The sequence below is a fragment of the Nannospalax galili genome, unplaced genomic scaffold (assembly GCF_000622305.1).
Source record: "Nannospalax galili isolate Female #2095 unplaced genomic scaffold, S.galili_v1.0 scaffold743, whole genome shotgun sequence".
Lineage (NCBI taxonomy): Eukaryota > Metazoa > Chordata > Mammalia > Rodentia > Spalacidae > Nannospalax > Nannospalax galili.
The window spans coordinates 169,203-194,090 of NW_008349552.1; the positions used below are offsets into that span (position 1 = coordinate 169,203).

Here is a 24,888-nt window from a genome sequence, read left to right on the forward strand (position 1 = left end):
TTTATTTATTTATTTATTTATTTATTTATTTATTTATTTATTTATTTATTGTGATTTTCATACAGTATAGTTTGATGGCATTTAGATGCATTCCCCTCTTGGCACTTCCCCCACTGCCCCCAGCCAATTTAAGGAACTCTTTTTATATTATAATATGGCCTTTGAAATGTGATTTGTTCCCCAAATGTCCTTCAGTGTGGGTTCATCCTCTGGGCCCACCAAGAGTCCCTACTCTGCAAGACACTGCCTTTCTCCCTCCCAGCAGCCATCAGTTGCCAAAAGCTCCTTAGGGTGGGTTGGGATTTCTTACTCACTTCCCCATATCTATGCTGGGATTTTGTCTGGTTTGAAGTTGTGTAGGACTTGTGCATTCTGTCACCATTGCTGTGAGTTCATATGAGTAAATGACCAACTGTCTGGAAGATTCTTTGTGGACATCCACCCCCTCTGGCTTTTACAACCTTTCTACCTTTCCTCCTCTTCCGCAATGATCCCTGAGCCTCTTGAGGCAGAGGTTTGAAATAACTCCTATTCAGGAATAAGTATTATGAGGACTCTTCTTCTCTGCACAATGGCCACTTGTGGGTCTCTGTGTTAATCACCATCTGAGATATAAGGAAACTTCTCTGGTGAGAGTTAAGGGATGCATTCAGCCTAAGTGTAGAGGTTGCACTGAAAATGTGTCCTTTAGGATTAAGCATTTCACAGATATTTATTCTCTGCATTTGACCAGTTCTGGAATTCTGTAATAGTCTTATTTGTTGCAAAAGGAAATTTCTTTGATGAGGGGTGAAAGGAACACATGTCTATAAATATGAGGATGCAAATTTAGAATAAAGTAAGAAACTACATTGGTCTAGAGTTGTGCCAAAAGTAGGTTTTGCTGTACGACCTGACTTCTCCAGCCATGTGTATTTGGTGCAATACCACACAAGATCCCTCCCTTTGAGTGGGCCTTAATTTCAATTAGACAACTGTTGGTTCCCCCAAGAAAAAAGAACCATTACTGTACCAATAGTGATAATTTGCTGTGCCAGTTATTGTTTATTAGACTTCATAGCTGGATAGTACCATTGATTTGTTTTTTTCCCCTTGGCAGCTTATATAGTCTCCTCTGATACCATGAGAGCTTGTCTTCAGGGAGGAAGTTTCCTGGTCAGCTCCCATTCCATTGCTCCAAGTCCTGTGTCTGAAGTGTGGTCTGCCTTCAGCAATAGGGTCTTACCTTCAAGTTCTGGGTGGTAATCAAGGGGGCTGTGGCAATAACCTGTGTTATTTTAGGAGTCTCTTGGACTACCCTGACCAACAACTCAAAGGAAGTTTTATCCTGCCCAGCACTGAGGTTTTTGTTATATAACCTTTAGCTATACACATGTACTTGCATATTTATTATATGTATCTATTTCAGGAGGACTTTGAACCAATCCATTTCCCTCTGACTTTTCATACCATCTAAGCATTATCTTTCTTCTCACCTCCCTATATAACCCTCCTCACTCATTCCCGTCTCCCCCAGCTCTTCTTAGTGTCTGGTCCTGTTCCAATCTTGCTGAAAAAAACCAAAGGACATCCTTTTAACATACACATCCATTATTTTCAGCTGAGTTTTAGGGCCTTATTTATTTCAAAAGGATTAGCTCTTGCTCCATCTTAAAGTCTGCCTGATTCTTCTCCCAAGCTCTCTACTCCATCCAACAAATGCTTATTGAAAGTTCACTATGTATTAGGCCCCACATAGGGACACCTAGAAGTGTGATGAAGTGGTTGTTCTCATGGAGATAAGAGACTATAGGGAAAGATGGCTCAAATCAGTATGGCCAAAAGTATGGGGTTTGTGTTATTTAGCACTTTAGTGTTTTCAACACACATACTCTTGTTTTTCAAAACACACCTCTGAAGAAAAAGAGATCGTCTTACTACACTTTGTAGAAAAGGAAGTCCAAGCAGGAAAGGCCCAGGCAGGATTAGGAGAACCCGTGTCCTCTCATAAATTCAGCCCCTCACTTCTTTCCTGGGTTTCTATAGATGTTCAGATTTCCCACAGGTCATAATGACCACTTCCTGAACACTTTCTTTCCCTTGCTTCTTTTTGTTTTCTAATAATTTCTGTTACAGAATATTAAAAGGAAGAGAACATGGAAGAGAGCATTGAATTGTTTCTGCCAAACATGTCACCAGCCCAGCATTGTTCAATTAAGTTCCACCAGACTTAAGCCACAGGGTTACTGTGCCATGTCAATGCGGAAAGGGATGAGATGGCCAGAGAGGGAGTCGCTCTTTCTCTGCTTCTGAGAAGGAAATACACAGGCATCTTGACACAGAAATTTCCTGTGCTTATTTGAGGTTTCCTGTTCCTCTTGAGTCCCCCATATACATACACTGGACAGAAAATGGCCTTCAGAGAAATGAAGGATTAGTTTGAAACTCTAGTCTGCATTTCCTAACCTTTAGGAAGTGGCTTATCTTTTGCTACGTTCTTTTTTTTCTTTGATAAAATGGGATTCATATTACTTCTAATAGGTTTATTATCATGTTGTAATAAGAACTGTCAAGTACCTTGTTTATGCCCTTTCAAAAGTAGGTGATGAAGGAATTGCTAACAAATTTAAACGTGTTAGAAGCAACTGTATACACACACACACACACACACACACAAATGCAATACAATCCAGCACAAAAAGATGCTTTATGACTAAAATCAAACATCTGTTACAAAATATATCAATGGATATAGTTCATCTAAAGAAAATGATAGTAGGATTGAATTATAAAGTACTACCTAAAATTTAACTTCATGTTACATTCAAAAGACAAAAGAAGACTAAAGACATAGCTTAGTGGTACAGCACTTGCTTCAAAAAACATGGGCAACACTGTGCTGGGAGCAAAAGGAAAGCCGTAGTGTTCACAACCCCAATGCAGGAACACTGAAACCAGGGCGACAATGTTCCTGACTTGAAGGTAGAAGAAAGGCATCTACAATGATAAAAAATATGTTTCACAAGATCGCCTTATGACAATATTTAGTAGCTAATGACAGATTTTATTCTCACAAAGCAAAATCTGTAAGAAATACAAGGAGAAGTGGGAAATGTTTAAATAAGAGGTATTAATTCCCTTCCCTTGCCTGGTTCTTGCCAGAATTACTGGGGGACAGTGACTAAGCTGTGGAAGATGATAACCATACAGGTGAGTTTAGTAGTATGTATAGGCAGAGACTCTTGTTTACGAGTGATGATGGACCATTCATAAATTAGATAGCTATAAAATCTTTAATAAATTCAAATCAACCATAATCTTATCTAGTCAAGGTGAAATCCATAATCCATTGTGTGTGTGTGTGCGTGTGTGTGTGTGCATCTGTGTTCATGTGCACATGTGTGTAGAAGCCAGCAGACAATCTTGGATGTCATTCCTCAGGAGTATCCATGTTGGGAAACCTTAATTTTTAAAAAATCTAATTAAGATGGAATAGGAAACTTGAAAATAGGTGGACTGAAATTTGGCTCTTTGGAAATAAAAAAAAAGTCTCTTATGTAAAATTCTAAGTCAGATCAGAAATAAAGACTAAAGCCTGTGCATGTCACACATAAAGTATTTGCAGATAATACAATGCATTAAGAGTCAGTTGTATAGTTTGTGTAGGTGTGCAGTTGTGCATGTTCACACACATAAGCAGTCCTTGCTCCTTCGACTTCTTCTGAGAAGACCCAGATATCCTTCAGTAACACCCTTTAGAAATATCCATGTTTCATGTGAAGAGGATAAGACTCATTTCTCCTTTATATAAGGAATCTGAATGATGGTTTAAATAAAGGCACAACATTGAGATCATCAACAGAAGAAATTATTTAAACTCATTAAGCATTTTCAAAGTTACACTTATCTAACAGGTGGGAAGTGACATGCTGGGATGATGATGCATTTCACACAGCTCTATCTGGACTCCCTGAGTACTTGACCATCCATCGTATTCTCCTCTTGCTTGTTTAGGGGAACTGGTCTACCCTACCAAGAACCACAGACCACAGAGTACAACCCCCTTAAAACAACAAGCCAAGGGGCTAGTGAGATGGCCCAGTGGTTAACAGCACCAGCCTCTTCTGCAGAGGTCCCAGGCTCAGTTCCCAGCATCCACATGGCAGCTAACAACCATCTGAAACTCCAGTTTCAGGAGATCTGATGCCCTCTTCTGACCTCTATGGTCATTGCATGACACAGACACAGGTGCACTTACCTACATGCAGGCAATGCATCCATATACATAAAATAAAACTAATAAATAAAATATTAAAACAAATAAACAACAAACAAAAACAAGCCAAGAAAATGAATATGGAGTGAGCAAGGATCTTTTAGCTTGAAACATGCTCTTCATGATGATGAACTTCTTCCTGACTTGATGTTTGCTTTTCACAGACTCCTCTATCCACTCTTGGCATAGCCCTGAAATTCTACAACTATTCAATAACTAAGAAAAGTATGAAAGGCTGTGAGCATGGATGGTGGGAAATCAACGAACACATGTAAGTTGTTTTTATATATGAGGAATCCAAAGAAAGACTTGCAGCCTTAAGTCCTCTGAGAGATTGCAGTTTTCAAAGAGAGGGGAAACAAGGGATAGAGGGATTTAGAAATACACACTGGTCAGGCAGCAACTGATAGAGCAGGATTCAAAACCATATCTTGTAGCTTCTGCATCACATCTGCTCTAGGTTGCTGGGCTGTCCATGAATATATTCTACATTGCACAAAAGTATTTGGAAATGAAGTGTTTGAACCCTGGAGCTATTGGGAAAATTGGCAACAAAGGTATGCTCTAGAGGGACAAAAATAAGAGACTATTAGCCAGTAGGAGAGTCCTGACTGACCTGGCTGGATCCTAGGACTGGAAAATAGGTTTAGGCTGATCAGAAAGAATATTAGAGAGATAAAGGTGCCTGGGCTTCCTCAATCAACCATGTAGGTCCTGTCTCTCTGGCTCTTAATTTGTTGCTTAGATATTATTGTTGATTTGTTCCTAAAACTATAATCAGTATTCAAAAAACACTGGATGCTCTGTCTTAGCAGGAGACTAACTTCTCAATTCACTTTCAAAGAAGTGACACGAAAGGATTTCTTTGATAATTTTTGTTCATATTATTTTATGAATGAAACCTTCCCTTTCAAAGAGCTCTTTCCTTCCTTCCCTTCCTTCCTTCCTTCCTTCCTTCCTTCCTTCCTTCCTTCCTTCCTTCCTTCCTTTCCTTCCTTCTTTCATGAGTTTGTGTGTGTGTGTGTGTGTGTGTGTGTGTGTGTGAGCACATGTGTACATGAGTGCATGTGCCCATGTGTATGCATGTGGAGGCCAGGGGTTAATATCAGTTGTCTTCCTCTACCACTTTATAATTTTTTGAGACAGCGTCTCCCACTGAATGTTGAATTCACCATTTTTCAGCTAGGTTGACTGTATAACAAGCCTCAGTGATCCTCCTGTTTCCACACGCCCAGTGCTGGTATAACAGGTGCACACTGCAACAATATTCTTTTTTGTCTTTTTGAGACAGGGTCTCCCTGTAGCCCCACCTGGCCTGGAACTCACCTTGTAGACCAGGATAGCCTTAAACTCACAAAGATCCACCTGCCTCTGCCTCCCAAGCACTGGGATTAAAGGCAGTACCACCATGCCCAGCTAAGAGGCTTTTTATGTAGGTACTGGGAATACAAACCCAGGTCTTCATGCTTGCACCACTGAGCCATCTCCCAAGCCATTTAAGAGGTTTCTGTGCACAAACAATCTTTTGGTTTCTTCAGAGAGACTACTTAAAAATAGTCATTGGTCTTATTTTGACTGGAAGAGATCCATCAGATGTGAAGGCATTCTTGGGTCTATTATTAAAGCGTATCCTGTACTCCTTTGGAAAATATAGTTTGAATCAACCAAGAGACCTGGGTTCAAAGTCAAATCTTGCCTATCATTTAGTAGCTGTATTAACTAGGAAAAATATTTAACCTCCTTGATTTTTCAGGGTGTAACAAAGTATTTTTTTCACTTTTATTTTTGTTAGCATTCAATGAAATGATGCAAACTGTATGCCAAAAAGATTATGTATTAATGTAAATAACAAGACTGCTTTGGAAATGACATCGGATGGATAAATACTTGGAATGTGCCCCAAAGCTTTAAAAACACTGCATTTTGGTTTGTTATGAAAGTAGAGATCCAGAGCACAAACCATTATACAACTTTTGTGCAACCGTGAGCTTGAGAACTGTGGTTTGGAAAGGAGATACAGGTTTTTCCATAAGTAACAATGATGATCCAGAATATTTTGCTTCAACTAGAAGTGTCTTTTCCCAACCAATACCAGGAAAGCTCTCTGCCCCAAATACTTTTCCTGAAGCCACAGTTCTTCCTACAGTGTTATAGGTCAGCTAAAATCTTGTCATATTCATTTAATGCTTGGAACTTAAATCTCCAGCCTGTTCATTATCAGTCCTTCCCATCTAGAGAGAAATGCTCTAATAGATATAATCAAGCACTTTGTTTGAGAAATGGGCCTAAGGGAACCGGCTGCAATGCCGAAGCAGAAAGAACTAATGACTAAGAGGAAGCCTAAGGTTCTCCCTGAAACATTAATAGAACATGGTGTACATGTATATATGTACTCAAGGTAGCTAGAATGCACTGTTAGAATCCTGGTGTAATAATGATCTTTGTACAACTCCAGCAAAGGAAGTCTTTGGAGTATTAGAAAGTGTTAGAGTCTAGGTATCAGGCCAAATTGTATACAAATTCTAGCTCTCTTTATTTGCTGTCTGAAACTTAACAAATTTCTTCCCTTCTTTATGTCTCTCTTTATTTGTCATGTGTCTGTATACATAACATAAACTGACTTTTGCTGGTTTCTTTAATCTCTCAATGTTTACACTTTCATAGACCACCATCATGCCCTAGAGGACACATCTGACTTTAAACTCCAGCCCATACATGGGTACAAAGGTTTCTTTCTTCTTGATCCCCTTAGCATATGTGTTAGTTATGTTTCTTGTTGCTGTGACAAAATATATGATGGGAGGAACTTCAGAAAAGAAAGATTTGTCTTGACCTGAGGTTTCAGGGAACTTTAATTTGTGATGGCAAAGAAGGCATGGTGTCAGGAACAGCTTGGTCTGCTTCAGCAGGAGATAGCCAATCACATTGTGGCTGTCCACCAGGAAACAGAAGATGAGGCAGGAAACAGCCAGGGTTAATGTACCCCTTATCATCCCAGGACCTACTTCCTCTAGCTAGGATCTAAGGTTCCCACAACCTTTCATGACAACGCCAACAACTGAGAATCAAGTATGCAACACATGAACCCGTGGGAGACCCTTCACATCCAAACTGTAACAATATGCCTGAGAGGGGCTCATTTTTCTGTGTAACAAAACTCCAGATGCCAATAATACAGAGGGAAAAAAACTCACTGTGGGACACAGATAACACAGTGATCATGTTTTCAGAGCACACAGTTATGATCTCAACACAACTGACTAAAGTAGACCTTGCCCCAAAAGCTTGATCTGGCTTTCAGGTGCCTTTCGGATCCTGGTTCTAACTTGATCCAGTGGTTACTCACAGCACCCATCTCTTCCTTGTGCCCCAGGAGCTGGCTACGGCCCATAAGCCCCTGAACTTCACCCAGTTACGGAAGATTGTTCTTGAATTACATGTGCATGACTTTTTCCTTTGAGCTTTAAAAATCATAGATTGTCTGTGCCCCGATCAGTTTTGAGTCCACAGAACTATGTGGTTCCCAAATGTTTTGGGGGCTTAGAGAGCTTGGCATTCATAGGTATCAGGGGAGGATGTGATCCCAAGTCTTATATCTGCCATTTCCCATAGTACTTGGCAGGTAGCACACTGAAAAGCCTCGTCCACACAGGGCAGTAAACTAACTTATTTAATACCCCATACTCCATTAACCACAGTGCTCATGTAGTAAGAATGATTAACCAGAGTGACATTTACTAAAAAGGATACTGGGAACCCTGCTGACTTTACATGATGAGAGGTAAGGGAAAAGTCAAAGTAAGGAATATTGAAGATACACAAATACTTTGAAAATTTTCCAAGGCCAATCCCTGCAGTGCACACCAGATTTCAATTTAGACTGAATTAATATTGTCTTTTGCTTCAAGTGTTGATGGAATGCTTTGCATATTTTCAATCTGAGTTCAAGGATTCCACTCTGCTCCATAGAGAGCTTTGTGTATAAAAGCAGGCCATTCTTGTTACACATATTTTCTCAATGAAAGATGAAAACTAGAAGAATTATATATGTAGTTCCTCTGATGTATAGTGTTGGTAAGGAAAGCAGCAGGTTGATAGCACTATGCTTGTTCTATTTAGCAGACGAGACAGTTCAGGGGCAGAGTTCAGACCACAGTCTCATGGTATGAAGAAGTAGCTTCTATAGCTCTACCATAAGCATCTTCGCTTGTGGAGCCTGAATGACCAACACAGTGACATCCCTGGTGAAGGGATGCTGTTATCGATGGAACCTTAAATCATGTGTCTCCCCTGACTTGTCTTCTCAGGTACTGTGGCTCCTATATGGATCACCAGACTATTTTCAGAGTGCCCAGCTCTCTGGTTCACATTCAGCTCCAATGTAGTTCCAGGCTTTCGGACAAGCCACTTTTGGTAGAGTATGGCAGTTATAACATCAGTCAACGTAAGTCTGCGGTTAGCTCTTTAGAAAATGTAGTGAGTCCTTAGCTATACAAGGAGGTGAAGAATCTTCTTTACTCCTGATCTTTAGAATTCATAGAATGAATACCGCTTCATTTTTGTTATTTACTATTACATAGTTATCTTTTAAACAAGTAAGTATATCATGTTTATACTTTTTTAAAAAAGTAAGTATACTGCACAAAATAATGAGTGATATATAAAATTATGTATTATTACCAAATTTTCAATTATAGAAGAAATAACTTGTTGATAGTACTGATTTACAGGCACAATACAATTTCTCATATGACTTCTAAAATATAGGAAAAGTTCATATTTTTGGTCTTTCTTTCCTCCACCCCTCCCTTTCTTTCTTTCTTTCTTTCTTTCTTTCTTTCTTTCTTTCTTTCTTTCTTTCTCTCTCTCTCTTTCTCTCTCTCTCTCTTTCTCTCCACTTCTTTCTTTCTGTTTTTTTTTCCCATGGAGATAAGCTTTTGTTAGCCCTGACTGGTCCAGAACTCTCCTTGTAGATCAGGCTGGTCTTGAACTTGTGGAAATCCTCTTGCCTCATTCTCCCAAGTGTTGGGATTAATGTCCCCATACCTAGCTTGATGTTTTTTATGCTAGCTGTAATTCTTTATAAACATGATATTTATACCGACACACAGTGGATCTGTGGCTGACAGCTTGCAATCTCTTTGGACAGTAATGACCAAGGAGAGTGGGTTGGTTGAGAGGGTTCAAACATCAGCCCTCAGAATGTTGAAGTTTTCATTGGAAGCCACAGGAACACACCAGGAAGTGGTTCCTAGAAAAAGTGATGTTTGAGAGAAGTCATTGGAGCTGCAGGGTATAGATAAAGACTTATAGACATTTTAGACCCTGTGAAAGGAGACAAGAAAAAATGACTCATGAGACTATGATTTGAGAGAAAGCTCCTTCAGACCATGTTCTTCTCTGTCGACTTGCATCACACCTGTTTCTGGGTTCACAGTGTTGTGCTCTGAATAGCAGGATGTTTGAATATTCACTTGGGACACAGGAATAGCTCACCATCTTATTCCTAATTGTTTCACAAACCATGGTGATGTTCCCCAGACCTTCTACTCTACCGTGTGCAGCTGAGGCAGTAGCTGGCCTGACCATGTGTCCTCCATTCTTTCACAGAAGGGGAGAATGGATTTATTATTCTTGTAATCCATCCATAAGCACAGGCTCAGTGGTTGGATTTTTTAACAAGTAGTCTTTTTGAATTGGAAAAATGATGAATAATGAGAAAAGAGACAGGAGTCCTGGGCTCTGAGGCCAAACATTGATTTCTCTAAGTGCAGCTTCTGTAGAATTAGTTTGATTTTTTTCTTTGCTCATTGAATTCTTCATTTAAGAAATTAACCATAGCCTTTGCATGGAGAAGTTGTATTATCACTTCCAATTCCTCACCAAATCTGTAACCAGTGAACACTTCGTAATTCTTTGCTAAGGTAGTTTGATGACTTTTAGGGATCCACCCAAGATTCTCTGTTTTTTATTGCCTGTAGCCTGTCCTGTTGGATCTTTTAGATGCTCCTCCTGTTCATGTGTCCCTCAGGCCCAGCGCTGTGATGGAGTAAATGACTGTTTGGATGACAGTGATGAGCTGTTCTGTGGTAGGTATTCAAGCTTTGACTACGGCTTCATCAAGTGACTCCTCAGAGGAGTTGCTGCTGTTGCTGGGTAGCTGCAGCTGTGGTGGTAGCTATCACTAGGGTAGGGCACTTTACTCTGATCTTAAGGAGCGAAGGCCTGTGGCTAATGAAATCCATTGGCTAACTAACCCACCACAATCCTATGTGAAGCATGGACCATTCATCTGGAGAGGAGCTCAGAATCTGCAAGGAGTCACCTCAATGTGCTTGTTTATGGAGCACAGGTGTACGGAGGGAAATCAATAGCTCTCTTTAGTTTTATTATTTTTTTCTATGTTTTTATTTAATTTTTGTACATTTCATAGATATATCTTACTAATAGTTAGATTCCCTCCCCTATCTGCACTTATTTTTTTTTCAACAGTTTACACTGACATCATTGGTAATGACTAAGGAACAGAATACTGGATAGTCCTATTTTGGACGGAGAATTGTGTTTTGATTTTTCACTGTTATTTGAGATCTATTCCTGATTCTATGTTGAGCTTCAGGGATGACTATTAGGAAGAATTTACTGTAATGTCACTGACAACATTTTCTTCAGTGTTAAATTCAAACACAGTTGTAGCAGTGATGGCATTCTAATCTCATGGCTTGGGAGAAGAACTGCATTTAATATGCTGCAACTACATACAATTAGATTCCTGAAAAACAGCAGATGATTATAACTGTGTGTGTGTGTGTGTGTGTGTGTGTGTGTGTGTGTGTGTGTGTGAGTAGAACTGGGTATCACAGAGGGATCAAACCTGGTGCCTTGCTAAGCAAGTGCTCTACCACTAAGCTATAGCCTTAGCTCCTCTGTACAGTTTCTAATTGGCAAAACAAAATAAAATCTTTTTAATTTATGGCTCATTGGCAATCAAGATCTACAAATTCTTCTTTTTCTTAAGAAAATATATACTGGAACTGGAGAGATGGCTCAGTGGTTAAAGAGCACTGGCTGCTCTTGCAAAGGACCCAGGTTCTGTTCCCAGCACACACATGGCAGCTAAAAACTATCCTTAGCTCCAGTTCCAGGGGATTCGATGCACTCTTCTGGCCTCTGGGGACATTACATGCACACATATCTATGGCGTACTTACATTCATGCAAGCCAAACACTCATACACATGAATAAAAAATTAAAAATATGTGCTGACAATTTCCTAGTGAAGGCTTTTGTTTTTATTACTATTCTTTGCCTTGATGCTCTGAACAAAGTTATCATCACTCTGTAATGAGGATTAATTTTTCGGTGTCCTTATGTTCCACTGTGTCACTTTTGAAGCTCTCCTCTGCATTTCAGCTAGGCACACTTGGAGACTGAATCAGCTAATTCAGGCCAGCAGTGTCCTCCTCTCACCTCCTGGGGGCACTAAGACAAGAACATTCTGGTAGTAATAGATGGTAAAACCGGTAACATCTCAGACCGGAAATGACTAAGAAACCATGTCTTCTAAAGGGGCTGGCTAATACACTGTGCCTTCCATGGGTCTAAAGGTAATTTAAGAAGTATCCCAAAGGGAGGGACCACTGTTGTTTCTAAATTTAGGACCTAAGTCTCTCAGAATAAGACAATTTTAAAGTGGTTTCCTTAGAAGTAGACAAGTCTGCTGTCCTTTAAGATCTCACCTTCATTAAGTCATTCACCAAACTTAAAGAAAATTTTGATTCGAGAATTTCATACTATTCATTTTGATCACATTCAGACACTCCCCCTTCTCTCCAGCCCAACCTTACTACCCCCTCCCCAACTTCATGTCCTCTACTATGGTTTGTATTTTCTTTTAAAGGCCTGTCACGTCTAATCTGTGTTCCCCAAATGCTGAGGTGTGGGTAGATCCTTTGGAGTCTGGTCAACCTCTCAGGCATCATACCAGTAAAGAAAACTGATTTTCCATGTTCCAGAAGCTATCAATTGCCAATAGATCCTCAGGAAAAGCTCAGGCTCCTTGCTTACCTCCCCCATCCATGCTGGCTTTTTGTCTGGCTTGGATTGGCACATGCTCATTCACCAAACGTTTTGTGAGCACCTACTATTTTGTCAAGGACCTGAGGTAAAATATGAATGAGACAAAATCTTTCATTTCAGCACAATGCTACATCTTCAGGCATGTAGACGAGTTCAACTTAGATAACAGCTGGTAATGATTTTCTATGATAAGATGACTGTAGTTAAGCAAACCACACGATTTAAAAACAGCAAAAGTGAGATCTGAGAATCCTAGTGTAAGAAATTATACCAAAATTTAAACATCTTATTTTCCTCACAGACATGTCCATTGAATGGAAAATACATTCTATTGTACTTGCCATATTAAAGGTTCACACTGTTAGAGGGGCACTGCTAATCACTGGAGAGCACTGCTGGTCATCGGAGAGCACAGCTGATATCCTGTGCTTATGACCTTACTGTCTCTCATCACAGTGACCACCAAACCTGCCTGCAACACCAGCTCCTTCCGGCAGCTTGGCCCTCTGGTCTGTGATGGCTTCCAGGACTGCGAAGACGGCCAGGATGAGCAGAACTGCACTTGGAGTGAGGGGGGCGCACAGGCCTCTTCACGTGGAACCTTAATCAGAACCAAGAACCTTTGCTGGGTGTAGCAAGATCTTCTTGCCCCAATTCCCCCAGACCTTTCCCAGTTTTAGCACTGGTATCTCTTGTCCTGAGAATCTCCCGCGCCCTAGAAAAACTGGGATACTTACTCATGCTAAGTGGGGTGGATTTGTGAGTGTTCCTGTGTAGATACTGGCAGATTTTTGAGTTTTTCCTTGTTTTTCATGCTACTCAGCTGTAGGTTGGACAGTGAGGGTCTATCACAGAGAAACTTTCTAGATACTCTGAAAAGACACTTGTAACTATTGCAAAAATGTGAATACCCTAGGTGGTGAACAAATGCATTGTATTTCACAGCACCTACTCATTTTCCTTTCCCTTAATGGTCTAAAAGGCCTGAGTGTGGGGTGTTTTTGCTGAAACATTTTCTTGGAGATCAGACGGGCAGTAGCAAAGAGGCCTTGATCTAAGGCCATGGACAAAGCCACCCCTTTTGCATTTTGCCCACCATGGAAGTACAGCGAGTCAGCTGGACTGATTCTCAACTTGCCTGCTGCTGAGGTGAAGGAAAGGGTCCCTGTGGGGTGGCCCTACTTCTCTTTGCCAGAGCAGAAAATAGTGATACTGTGACTAACCCACCTTTTGTAGAGTTCAGTGTCAGTCCCTCAAATCTGTTTCTGGCTAGAAAACACTGTTCCTTCTTTTGTTCATTTCTAGGCATTCCATGCACCAACAGGACCTTCAAATGTGGCAATGACATTTGCTTCAGGAAACAAAATGCACAGTGTGATGGGATAGTGGATTGTGCAGACGGAAGTGATGAAGAGGGCTGCAGTGAGTAGCAATTTGTCCTTTGCATTTCTGTCTTCCCTTTTCTTTTACCCACTGTCAATTTTCATTCCATTCTGGGTATAAATCTACTCACAGAGGTTGCCATGGACCCAGGAAATAATAGTACAATTTGGTGAACTGAATCTGACATTTTTTCAACAAATAAAAACTCTTAAGTTTCATTCCATCTTCTCTCGTGATGATAGGTGTTGCTGTACTAAAGGTTTACCAGAACTTTCTTTTCTTGTACTAATCAAGGAAGAAATCACCAGTAAGAAAAGAAACTGTGGAGGCTAGTGGATAACTTTAGTTATGCCTAGGATAAAAGCAACATTGAGGGCTGATTCCCAGCTGAAGTTTAATAACTGTCATCTGCCAAATGTTCTGTTCAGTCATGTGGCCTCTGATTAGCACAAGACAGCAAGTTCATTTTATATCCTTATTGATGCCATTTACACAGGAAAGTAATTGCTCTGAAAACTAGGACTTTTACTAGATGTTCATTTGTCTCAGACTTCCAAATTCTCTCTCAAACGCTTTCTTTCACATCAGCACAACTCAAAAGCATTCTTGGTTCTGTTGCAGTTGGAGCTTATGTTACTTTTCTACCTGGCAGCCTAACTCCACCAACTGCTGCTTATGTCAGTTCAGTGTAGGTCCTTCCTCCCTCGCATGCATTATTGTGTATAGATTCCAAGTCAGAGCATGTTCTCAGCAAGGAAGGAGTACTGTGTTCGTGCTAGTTTCCGACAGACCAATAGATTCCTCCCCTATTAGATAAGCAGGAGATTTCAGTGTTTTCTTGGTGAGTCAGTCCCAGCCCAGCCATAAACCTGATCAAGTTTCCAGTTGCTATTTTTTTTTCAGTTTCTACCTTCAAGTCTCGTGACTCTTCCTCTCCTAAAGGTTGCAGCTGGACGTCCTCCTCCCTTCACCGCATCATTGGCGGCTCTGACTCCCAAGAGGGGGCCTGGCCTTGGCAGGTCAGCCTTCACTTTGTAGGATCTGCCTACTGTGGAGCCTCAGTCATCTCCAGGGAGTGGCTTCTCTCTGCGGCCCACTGTTTCCATGGAAACAGGTAGGGCATCCCAATCCTTACTCTCAAGTGACACCTACTAACTACAGACCATACATCTGACCCCCCAGTTTTGGTAGAAGCTCCCTGTTGGGAATAAGCCATTCAGTTTGGGTTTCTTGCTTGCTCATTTGTGTGTTTTGGTGTGGAGAACCAGTTGTATGCCATTTTTCTTTTAAGGTATTATTTAGAAAAAGATAAAAGAGCACAAAGGAATCATCAAAGCTGAGGACATAAACACTGGCTTTCAGATCATAGGGGCAAAGCCAAGGCAGAGTGTGGAATGTGGAGCGAGGCAGCCGTGGAGCATGGCTGGGGTGGAGGGATCCTTTTTGGGTGAGGAGGGGATTCCAGGAAGGCCATTAGGACTGGCATCAGAAGGACTCTGTCTGCCTTTGCCAATGGGGTTACTATGGGACAGATGATCTATCTTCTAAGATCTGTTGGCTCTTAGATACAAAAATAAGATCACTTCTCAGTCAAAAATTTTAAGTGGGACATTCCAATGAAATTATGCAATTTGAGTATTTGCTTTTCTTGGAACTTATAGGATTCATGTCAGTCACCAAAATAGCTTCACCAATAAGTAAAGAGATGCCCCAAATATTTTGACCTTCACGTTCTTTGAGCCTCTGGTACCACTCATGAGTTGTCAGCTCAGCAGATTAGTATACACATTCTTTGGACTGTGTCCTCAACTTTCTTCCAAGGCTTCCATGTTCTCTTTACTCCCAACCTTATCCCTCGCTGCTATGGTGGTACTGGTGGAGACTAAAGCCCCTCTCTGGTGATGTGGGGCAAGGTCAGAGGTGGGGTTAGAATTCTGGAAAGACTGATAGTGGGGTGGAGTTTGGTGTCCCTGTGAGTGATCATAATTGAGGAAACACTGCTGTGATCCATATGATTATGGTGGCTCACAGGAGTTTCATTAAATCCCTGCTTCAAGTGTTTCAATTTCTATTATTCTATTTCATATTATTGGATTTAGTAGAAGGATCCCCAAATAATACCTTACTGTCCTTGTGTGTCTATAATGTCAGCATGGGATAGCAAGAGGTTAATTCTAGTCATCAATATTCTTGACCTGAGTAGAGTTCATGAAATGCCAGAAGACAAGAAACGTTTGAGATATTTCCTAAAAATGTTGTTGAAAGAATTTTCTGAAACATAGATGTAACTAACCACAACTATAACAGCTTACTTCATTGCTGTGGTTAGCAAGGAACCAAAGGATGTTCGCTTAGAGAAGTTACTACGTCCATGAATAGAGCTGGGGCTAAGATAGGGTCTTCCTTTCTTATCCTCATGACTGTAGAGTGCTTGTTTCCAAACTACATGTGGCTTTTTAATCCACTGACTTTGTCATTCATTCCTTTTCTATCAGGCTGTCAGACCCTACTCCATGGACTGCTCACCTTGGGATGTCTGTGCAGGGGAATGCCAAGTTTGTCTCCCCAGTAAGAAGAATTGTGGTCCACGAGTACTATAACAGCCAGACCTTTGACTATGATATTGCTTTGCTACAGCTCAGTGTAGCCTGGCCTGAGACCATGAAACAGCTCATTCAGCCAATATGTATTCCCCCAGCTGGCCAGAAAGTACACAGTTGGGAGAAGTGCTGGGTGACTGGCTGGGGGCGAAGGCATGAAACAGGTGTGTATATGAATGAATGGTTGTGCCTCTGCCCTGCAAAGGATCAGCTATGCTGATCTAGTGTTTTGTTATTTCCAAGAAGATATGTTTATACCATCTTTGAGCCTCCTGGTATAGAGGGTATTATTATCTTTGTTTTTCCGTCTTTATACCTGCTTTAAAATAAGCAGGACTCAAATGGTAGAGAGAGGAATTATATGAGCAAGACAAGACTGACCAATTGAGGCTCTTTTCAAACTTGGAAGGGGTACTAGGTAGCTCACTATAGAAGAACAATTCTTCATTTTTAGGTTTCCTTTTAATGAAAAGAAACAAATAATTTCTGTAAAGAACACAGTACACGTGTGCATACCCTATTCTGTCAACTCAGACAACTGTCTGGAAGATTATGCAAGTGTCTCACACTAGGGCTGTTGAGCACGGAGTGAGAGTGAGGGGGAAACCAACCAGGACCCAGGTCTCCTGACTACAAATTCAGGCCCAGGTACTACACCAACCTAGAACTTCTCCCCACAGTGGTGATGACTTTTTGCAATTTCTCTACCTTTCCAAAATGAATCTTTTTAAGTACATAAAGATCAGGCTGTATGTTCTGGAGCCTCTCCATCTAGCCTGCCAAGTTTTTCCCTGGTCCAGAATTTAAACTAAATTTGAATATACACTGAGAATAAGAATCTGAAGCTTCATGAATTAGTACCCATTGCCTCTGTCCTCTCAGATACCTTTTCAGTCCTTTCTAAGGGGCTCAGACAGACACAGCATCTATACTTTTTAACTCTTCCCTGCAGTTTTGCTTTGATACTCTAAAGAATCACTGTGGCAGCTTCTTAGATGCTGACTGCCCTCATTCACTTATAAAGTAATGATATTTACTGTCACTGTCATGTAGAGTTTGTTGAGGTCTGAGAGCCCCAAGGATGGCAGGCAGCTAATTGAATACTTCTAACTCTGAAAGGTTTCTGTGTTTGGTGATTTAATGGTCTTATCATCTATCATTGGAGAAAAAGATTACCCAACTAACTTAGGAGACCTTCCTTTTTTTTTTTTTTTTTTTTTTTTTTTTTTTTTTGGTCTTTTTGAGTCAGGGTCTTTCTGCAGCCCCGGCTAGCCTGGAATGCATTATATAGACCAGTCTGAACTTGAACCCACAGAGATCCTCCTGCCTCTGCCTCCCAAGTGCTGGGACTAAAGGGATGCCACCATGCCTGGCTTAGGAGACTTTTTATAAGCATGAACATGTATGCGTATTTTTTGATTCATCATCGCAAGACAAATGAAAAAGGAAATGAAAAAGCTATAGAGAAATAGTTTAGTTTTTTAGTTCCTGGGAGACTCCCATATATCAGTTACAGTCTTCCTTTTAAGGAGTCCTCCTGAACAGTGAAACATTGATACTAACAGTTGGTGACTCATCCACAGAAAACAGAACAGTGCTTTCAATGGCTCAGATGAGAAAGTACAGTAGCACTGTGGCTCAGGTGACAAAGACAGACCTTTGATTGAGTCCTGTTTCTGTCTAGTGGTGTGCCACTGGGCAAGTCTTTAATCCTATAAGGCTTCATTTCTTCAGCAGCAACATGAGGTTAATAGCAGAACTCATCTCAAGGAATGACTGTCAGGATGAAAGAAGATAATCTGAGATGATTGCACTAATGAAACATGGTAATCCTTACAAGCACCATGATTTCTATCCCCAATATGTCTTCCAGATAATAAAGGCTCCCCTGTTTTGCAGCAAGCAGAGGTAGAGCTCATAGATCAAACTGTCTGTGTTTCCACCTATGGGATCATCACTTCGAGGATGCTCTGTGCAGGGGTGATGTCTGGCAATAGAGATGCCTGCAAAGTAAGCCTTCCTCCTGATCTTGCCCAACATTTGTGCTTTCCATAAATGCTTTCACATTGAAAACACACAGTACTAGGGCAGGGCTTTTCCTTACCTCATCTGAATTGATCAGAAATTAATTATGATCCAGTTGCTTATGATCAGAAATTAATTATGATCCAGTTGCCTAAGATCAGGGAAACATGGAGAAAGAGTTCCATAGAATTGACTCTCTGGTCCCCTTGCATTTTCTCTGACTTTTACAGGGTGAGGTCAGCATTCATCCATCTGCCTCCGTTTTCTTGTAATTCAAAGGAAAAAAAACCCAGAAAAACAAAAAAACAACCCATTCACACGTACACACGTGCAGTGTATTTCAGCATTGCTTGGTTTCCTTAGCAGAAGCCACTTAGCTTCAGAAACTATGAGGATTTATTTACCTGTTACTCTGATGCATAGGATGGAGAAAGGGAAGAGGAATGGCAGCTGAGACAGAACACCCTCATGCCCTCACGTAGGCCCGGGGTTGCCTGCAAGTGGTACTGTTGGAGGTTACCTTCTGGGGGATGTTTCTCTGAGCCTAAGATTCCCATCTATACAGATAGCTCCACAACTGACAGAGAATAAACAGTGATTCAAAGGATAAGAAGGTCAGTGAATGTCCTTCCCATATCTTGCCACAACCTTATCCCCAATGCCAGTAACTTATTTTATTATAATAATGGCTTCTGCCTTTTGAGATCTTATTTGATGGCAAGTGCTGTGCAAGGACCTTCATAAGCATTCATTCAGGTCATCATTTTATTCTCATTTCTTCAAAGAGGAAACTGGGCAAAGAGAAGGTAAATAGGTTCCCCAAGGCCGTATAGCCAGTAAATGTGAATGTCTGGGTGGGATTTGAGTCCTTGCCTTTTTAATGCTAACACTACTATGTTTTAGATGCTTGCTGTAACTGGCCAATTACATAGCTCTGTTCCACATAAGCACCAAGGTTTATGCATTAAATTAGACTTATAGGGCTAGTACAGCAACAATGAAGACCTAGTTTCCCTCCTATTCAGAATTTACCTAATTAGGTGTGAATTATTGGACTGAGATACAGGGGCACACTTGGACTGCTTTCTAATGTCTACCTCAAAGCTTTACTTTACCTACACTCTATAAATAGGAAAATAGAACTTAGACATTATACCTAAAGGACTCAGGCTGTGGGAATTATGTTTAAATCTCAAGTTATTGCAGTTTTTGCTTTGTGGAATTGAGATGTCAGAAGAACCTTCACATGAAAATAATTTGCAGGCAATGGCTTGTTAGGGTTGCTTCAATGGACACAGCTGACTAAATGAGTCTTGTCTTCTTTCCCCTTGGGCCCATGAGCCAATTGATGAAACTGAATGACCCACATATATAAGTTAATATTCCAAGATAATAATAAGGTTGCTGTGATGGTTAAATGACCCAAGCATTCCTGGGCACACAGGTAACACTAAATACATATCAGTCCTCACTACCATCACCACTACTACTGTGACTACCAGCAGTAGTTAATTCTTTGGGTATTTGTCAGAAGTATTTTCTCCTGCACAGGGAGTACACAAGTAAAAACATGTCATAATGACACTTTTAAACACAACCTATTGGACACCTCAGTGAGGAACTGGATTATTATGAGACAAATATATTCATGCTTACATTATCTTTTTGTATAGGGAGATTCAGGTGGACCTTTATCTTGTCGAAGGAAGAGTGATGGAAAATGGATTCTGACTGGCATTGTTAGCTGGGGACATGGATGTGGAAGACCAAACTTTCCTGGTGTTTACACAAGGGTGTCAAACTTTGTTCCCTGGATTCATAAATATGTTCCTTCTCTTTTGTAATTGTACCAGCTGGATTTTTAAAACTGTGTCTTATATGATTGATTATTGAAAAACTACATAATAATTATCAATAAAATGAGTCCTTTTTTTCAACTGGAAATGTCAGCTTGGACACATCTGAAATTCACTGCAAGATAGGCAGATTAACATGCATTCCATAAAAATGGCCCACAAGGAAATGGTGATATTCGTTCTAAGGTATAAAAATGGTATTGATTCATAAATGGAAGACACTGTCATGAACCAAGCCCCTAGAATAAAATGAGAACAATATACATAGGTTCCCTTCCAGTATGCTCCAACTCATGTGTAAATTCTTACGTGGACTGAGACATGACACACAAATAAAATGTTCATGGAAACCACACCTGACAAAACCAAATTCCCACAAAACTAATGCACAAAAAATGTCCTTCACAAATGGAAACAAAACAAAACTCAGTTATTCACGTAAGTAGGAGCTATAGTGTTGCTTTCAAATCCAATTTGTTCTATCTACACCAAAATGAACTTTCATCAGCAATAACACCTGGTCATGTTATATACAGAGACTCCAATTCAGTGGCAAACAAAACTGAGAGTTAGCATCCTTTATTAAAGTGGTAGAATGAAACATCATGGGAATTGGACTGAGCACACTTACAGGATTCAAGAGGTCATGCTAAAAGTGGTCAACAGTGAAAAAAAACCAAAGGAACTTAAAAATTATTTTATTTATTGTTTTATTTTCTGTATATGAGTGTATTGCCATGTCATGCAATGTTCAAGGTGGTCAGAAAAGGGTGTTGGATCTGCTTGAACTCAAGTTACAGTTGTTAGCCTCCATGTGGGTGCTAGGAACTGAATCTGGGTCATCTGCAAGAGTAGCCAGTGCTCTGAGCCATCTCTCCAAACCCAGCTAAAGGAAATTTTTTGGTAAGTGTTCTGAAAGTCAAACTTTTCAGATATTTTATTTCCCAGCTCTTCGTTGTTTTGTAAAATCTCAATTGCCACGATCTTATTTTATTTTTGAGGCCTTGTAATGCACAGTATAGCTATAAATGCACAATATTCTTTCAATATAGTTTGTTTCTTGATTTACCTTAGTTTAGAAAGTCTCATACTTCATTTCAAAATAATATTTTCCTTGACAGAGACCAGAGTTAACCATATCACCAAACAGGTAAAAACAAGAGAGAATAAAGAATGTTATTTGTTTTTCCTAGAACAAAGTCAAAGGAGGAATAGTGTTCTAGTTTGCTTCTCTGTTGCTGTAATGAAACACTGACCAAAGGCAACGTGGAAAGGGAAGGATTCGTTTCATCTTACATTTCAAAGCATAGTCCATCTTTGAAAAAAGCCAGGCAGAAACTCAAGACAGGAACCTGGAGGCCGGAACTGAAACAGAGACCACAGAAGAACACTGCTTACTGGCTTATTTCCCCCTGCCTGCTCAGTTACTTTTCTTATACAGCCCAGGTCCACTTGCTCAGGGATGGCACCATCCAGAGTGGGCTGGGCTCTCCTACATCAAATTAGTAATCAAGAATATGTCCTATAAACATGCCCACAGGTCAGTCTGATGGAGAAAATTCCTCAATTGAGGTTCACTCTTCTCAGGTGACTCAAGTTGTGTCAAGGTGACCAAAAATAACAAGCATAAATAACAATACTAGTATTAAATAGTGTTGAGACTAATTCATAGAACTGCAGAGGGTCTTAATGTAACAGTAAAAGGAGAGAGAATGAGAGCTGGTATTTTCCAAAGTGCAGGAAGAACAAGCACTATGACAAGAAAGTTGGAAATGTTAGCGTGGTTAGCAAATTTTGACATCATATATGTTTTAGTTTTTAATATTATTTAAATTTGAAGGGGCCTGGAAAGAGATGACTCAACCTTTAAGAGCACTGGCTGCTCTTGAAGAGAACCTGAGTTCGATTCCTGGCATCCATATGGTGGCTAACAACTGTCCGTGACTCCAGTTTCAGGGGATCCAAAACATTCTTCTGACCTCGAGGGCATTGTATGACGTAGGTGCACTTACACATATGCAGGCAATACACGCATACACTTAAAAATTTTCTGAAGGGTGTGGGGGTGCATGTCTTTAATCCCAGCACTCAGGAGGCCAAGGCAGGCAGATCTCTGTGGGTTCAAGCCCAGCCTGGTCTACATAGCAAGTTCTGGGTCCCCTGGGGCTACAGGGAGACCATGTCTCAAAAAGACCAAAAAAATTTTTTTGACTCAAAGCAATTAATAATAATTGAAAATTATATTTGAGAGAACTACTTGTGAAATAACAATACACTTTTAAAATCTATGCCTATAGAACCAAGTACCAGAGAAATTATGAAAGCAGTTTAGGTTAAGTTTTGTTTTGTATTCACAATGCTACGTTTTTTATCAAGAACTATTTAATCTAACGAAGTTTTACCTCCAGGGAGATGCTTGTAACTTGGTCTCAATCTGTAGTTTGTAACCACATTGATGGGGTGGAAAAAAGTCCTCTGATAAGGGTGAGAACATTCATCTGTATTCTAGGTCAGAGTCTAGAGATCAAGAAACTTGCAGCTACTACAAACAGGATCAGGTTGCAAATAAGAATTTAAGTAGTTCAGGCAATATTGTGAGGTATCAGCAAGTGTCAGTGGTTAGCAAAAATGTGACTGGACAGAAAAAAAAATCAATACCAAAAGAAAAGCATTGAATCAAGAATTACTGCTGGTAGGTATTAGTTGCAAAGATATCAGTTGTGGACAGTAAGGGAACATTTGATGGAACCCTGCTATTTTTAAGCTCAGCAATAAAGGCTTTACCTTGATTATTTCACTTAATCATCCTAACTCCACTGGGTGGGAATCATCTTGCAATGAATAAAGAAGGCTTTAGGCATGGAACATCTTGCAGATGGTGAAAACATGCAGATAGTGAAAAAATTTGACCCTAGTCCTGCTTTCCTTCAGAGCCTGTATACCTCTCCTGGTATCACAGGGACATGAGTTAGGCAGATGGAATTCTAAAATACTCTGGAATCTTGGTTGGAGAATATGTAAATCTTGCTTCTCAGCACTCAAAAAGCCTCAGTATACAAAGTGACCTGAGCGCTAGCTTCCTGATTCTCTGGAGAGAGAAGGAGATCGCATATAACACTGCTTGGAGAAACTAGGCTTGGAGATGAGATAATTAGAATCCAGCTGACTTGAGGGAACCTCCTGTTGAGCAGGCCTTCTGCAGTCAGACAAGGAAACCATGAGACGAGTTATCTGGGTCCTACATAAGGTTGGGATCAGGTGTTTGGGAGTCCTTGGTGCTTCTAGTCGGGTCTGCATCTTGTTAGGACCCTTCTTTCTGTTCATCAACTCCTTTCTCTTTTAAAAAAAAATGTACTATTTTTATTTTATGTGTGTTTTACCTGCATTAATGTAAGTGTGCCACATGCATGAATAGTCCATGAAGGCCAGAAGAGGGTATCAGATCCCCTGGAACTGGAGTTATAGTTGTTAGCCACAATGTGAACCCAGGTCCTCTGTAAAAGCAGCCAGTGCTCTTAACTACTGAGGCATCTCTGTGTCCCTCTCCCCCAGCTCCTTCTCTTAATAAGATTCCAGTTCTTGTTAAGTTTGGGGTGCTAATAGCTTCCTGTCATTTCTAGGCCCTGGGTATCTCCTTCGTTGCAAAGCTGCTTCAAAACCGCTATTGAAAATTCTGACTGCTCAGGGTCTACCCTAGAGCAGAGTGAAGTCTGAGCAAACCAGCATCTTAGTCACTGCAGCAGGCAGATGGAGCCCAAGGAGGCATCAGACCACAGGGACAGAGCACAAAGGCAGGGATTGGAGGAAGCTGTCTGAATACAGGCAGTGAGGGACCAGACCTTTGGACACAGATCAACATCTTGTGAAGTAGAGCTTATTTGTGTGCTTCTGAGGTCCCTAAACTGGTCTTCATATGTGTGTATGGGGGTGGGGGCTTCTGTATGAAGGGAGAAGAGAAGTAGATTGTACAATGGCTCTGAACAGGAGGTTGAGAGGTAAGGTCTTTGGACCGACACACACCTTGCTCTGCAAACATAATTCCAGGTTCACTCAGGGTGTGGAGGGGACTCTGTATGTGTACACATGGGCACATGTGCTTTGTCTTAGGTGGGAGTGCCTGACCCCTCCTCTCAAAGGCAAATAATCATCAGCAACTTTCATGAGGACTTGCTTCCTGCCAGTCATTGCTCTTTTGTCCTGGGAGCTAACACTGTGCTGACTTTCCAAAAGACACTGTGGTACACAGAGAGAAAGCCTGAGGTCTTGAGCTGGGAACCCTCTACGTGGGGACTAACCCAGATAGCCTGCTTCTGGAGTCTGTTATCCTCACTTACTGCCAGGGATACTGCCTCTTTGCCTGAGTCTGGACTTGGAATGGGAAATAGCTGTTGTGTGTTATTCATCTCTGTGTGTTGAGAATCTAGCCGGGTGCCTGGCACACAGGAGATGATTCATAGTTGCTTGTTGATTCTGTCGATGAACTCTAGCCTATGAAGGCTGGAGTAAGTCTCAACACTATGGGGCTCTAGGGTAGAGGGCAAAGCTCTGCAGGACTGCGCATAAACCCAGCCCTTCCTTTCCACAGCCGGCACATAATCAGGCTCTAAGCTGAGCTGGGCTGCGCCAGCACCTATTGGGAAAAGCTTTGCAGGCAGCGCCCTGAACAAACCAGAAAAACAGCCCTCCTCTG

General features: G+C 40.9%; 1 protein-coding gene across 1 annotated transcript in view; it reads left to right on the forward strand.

Annotated features, from left to right (window-relative positions):
• LOC103745092 (transmembrane protease serine 7) overlaps nucleotides 1-20,237 on the forward strand; it is a 40,807-nt gene extending 20,570 nt beyond the window's left edge. Inside the window, exons 9-17 of the mRNA XM_008846985.2 lie at nucleotides 4,420-4,526; nucleotides 8,563-8,699; nucleotides 10,237-10,344; nucleotides 12,791-12,901; nucleotides 13,640-13,756; nucleotides 14,660-14,831; nucleotides 16,213-16,481; nucleotides 18,191-18,327; nucleotides 20,016-20,237. Of these exons, the coding sequence (XP_008845207.2) occupies nucleotides 4,420-4,526; nucleotides 8,563-8,699; nucleotides 10,237-10,344; nucleotides 12,791-12,901; nucleotides 13,640-13,756; nucleotides 14,660-14,831; nucleotides 16,213-16,481; nucleotides 18,191-18,327; nucleotides 20,016-20,186 (1,329 nt within the window). The 3' untranslated portion in view covers nucleotides 20,187-20,237. The remainder of the gene's footprint in view (nucleotides 1-4,419; nucleotides 4,527-8,562; nucleotides 8,700-10,236; nucleotides 10,345-12,790; nucleotides 12,902-13,639; nucleotides 13,757-14,659; nucleotides 14,832-16,212; nucleotides 16,482-18,190; nucleotides 18,328-20,015) is intronic.
• Nucleotides 20,238-24,888: the final 4,651 nt, after the last annotated feature.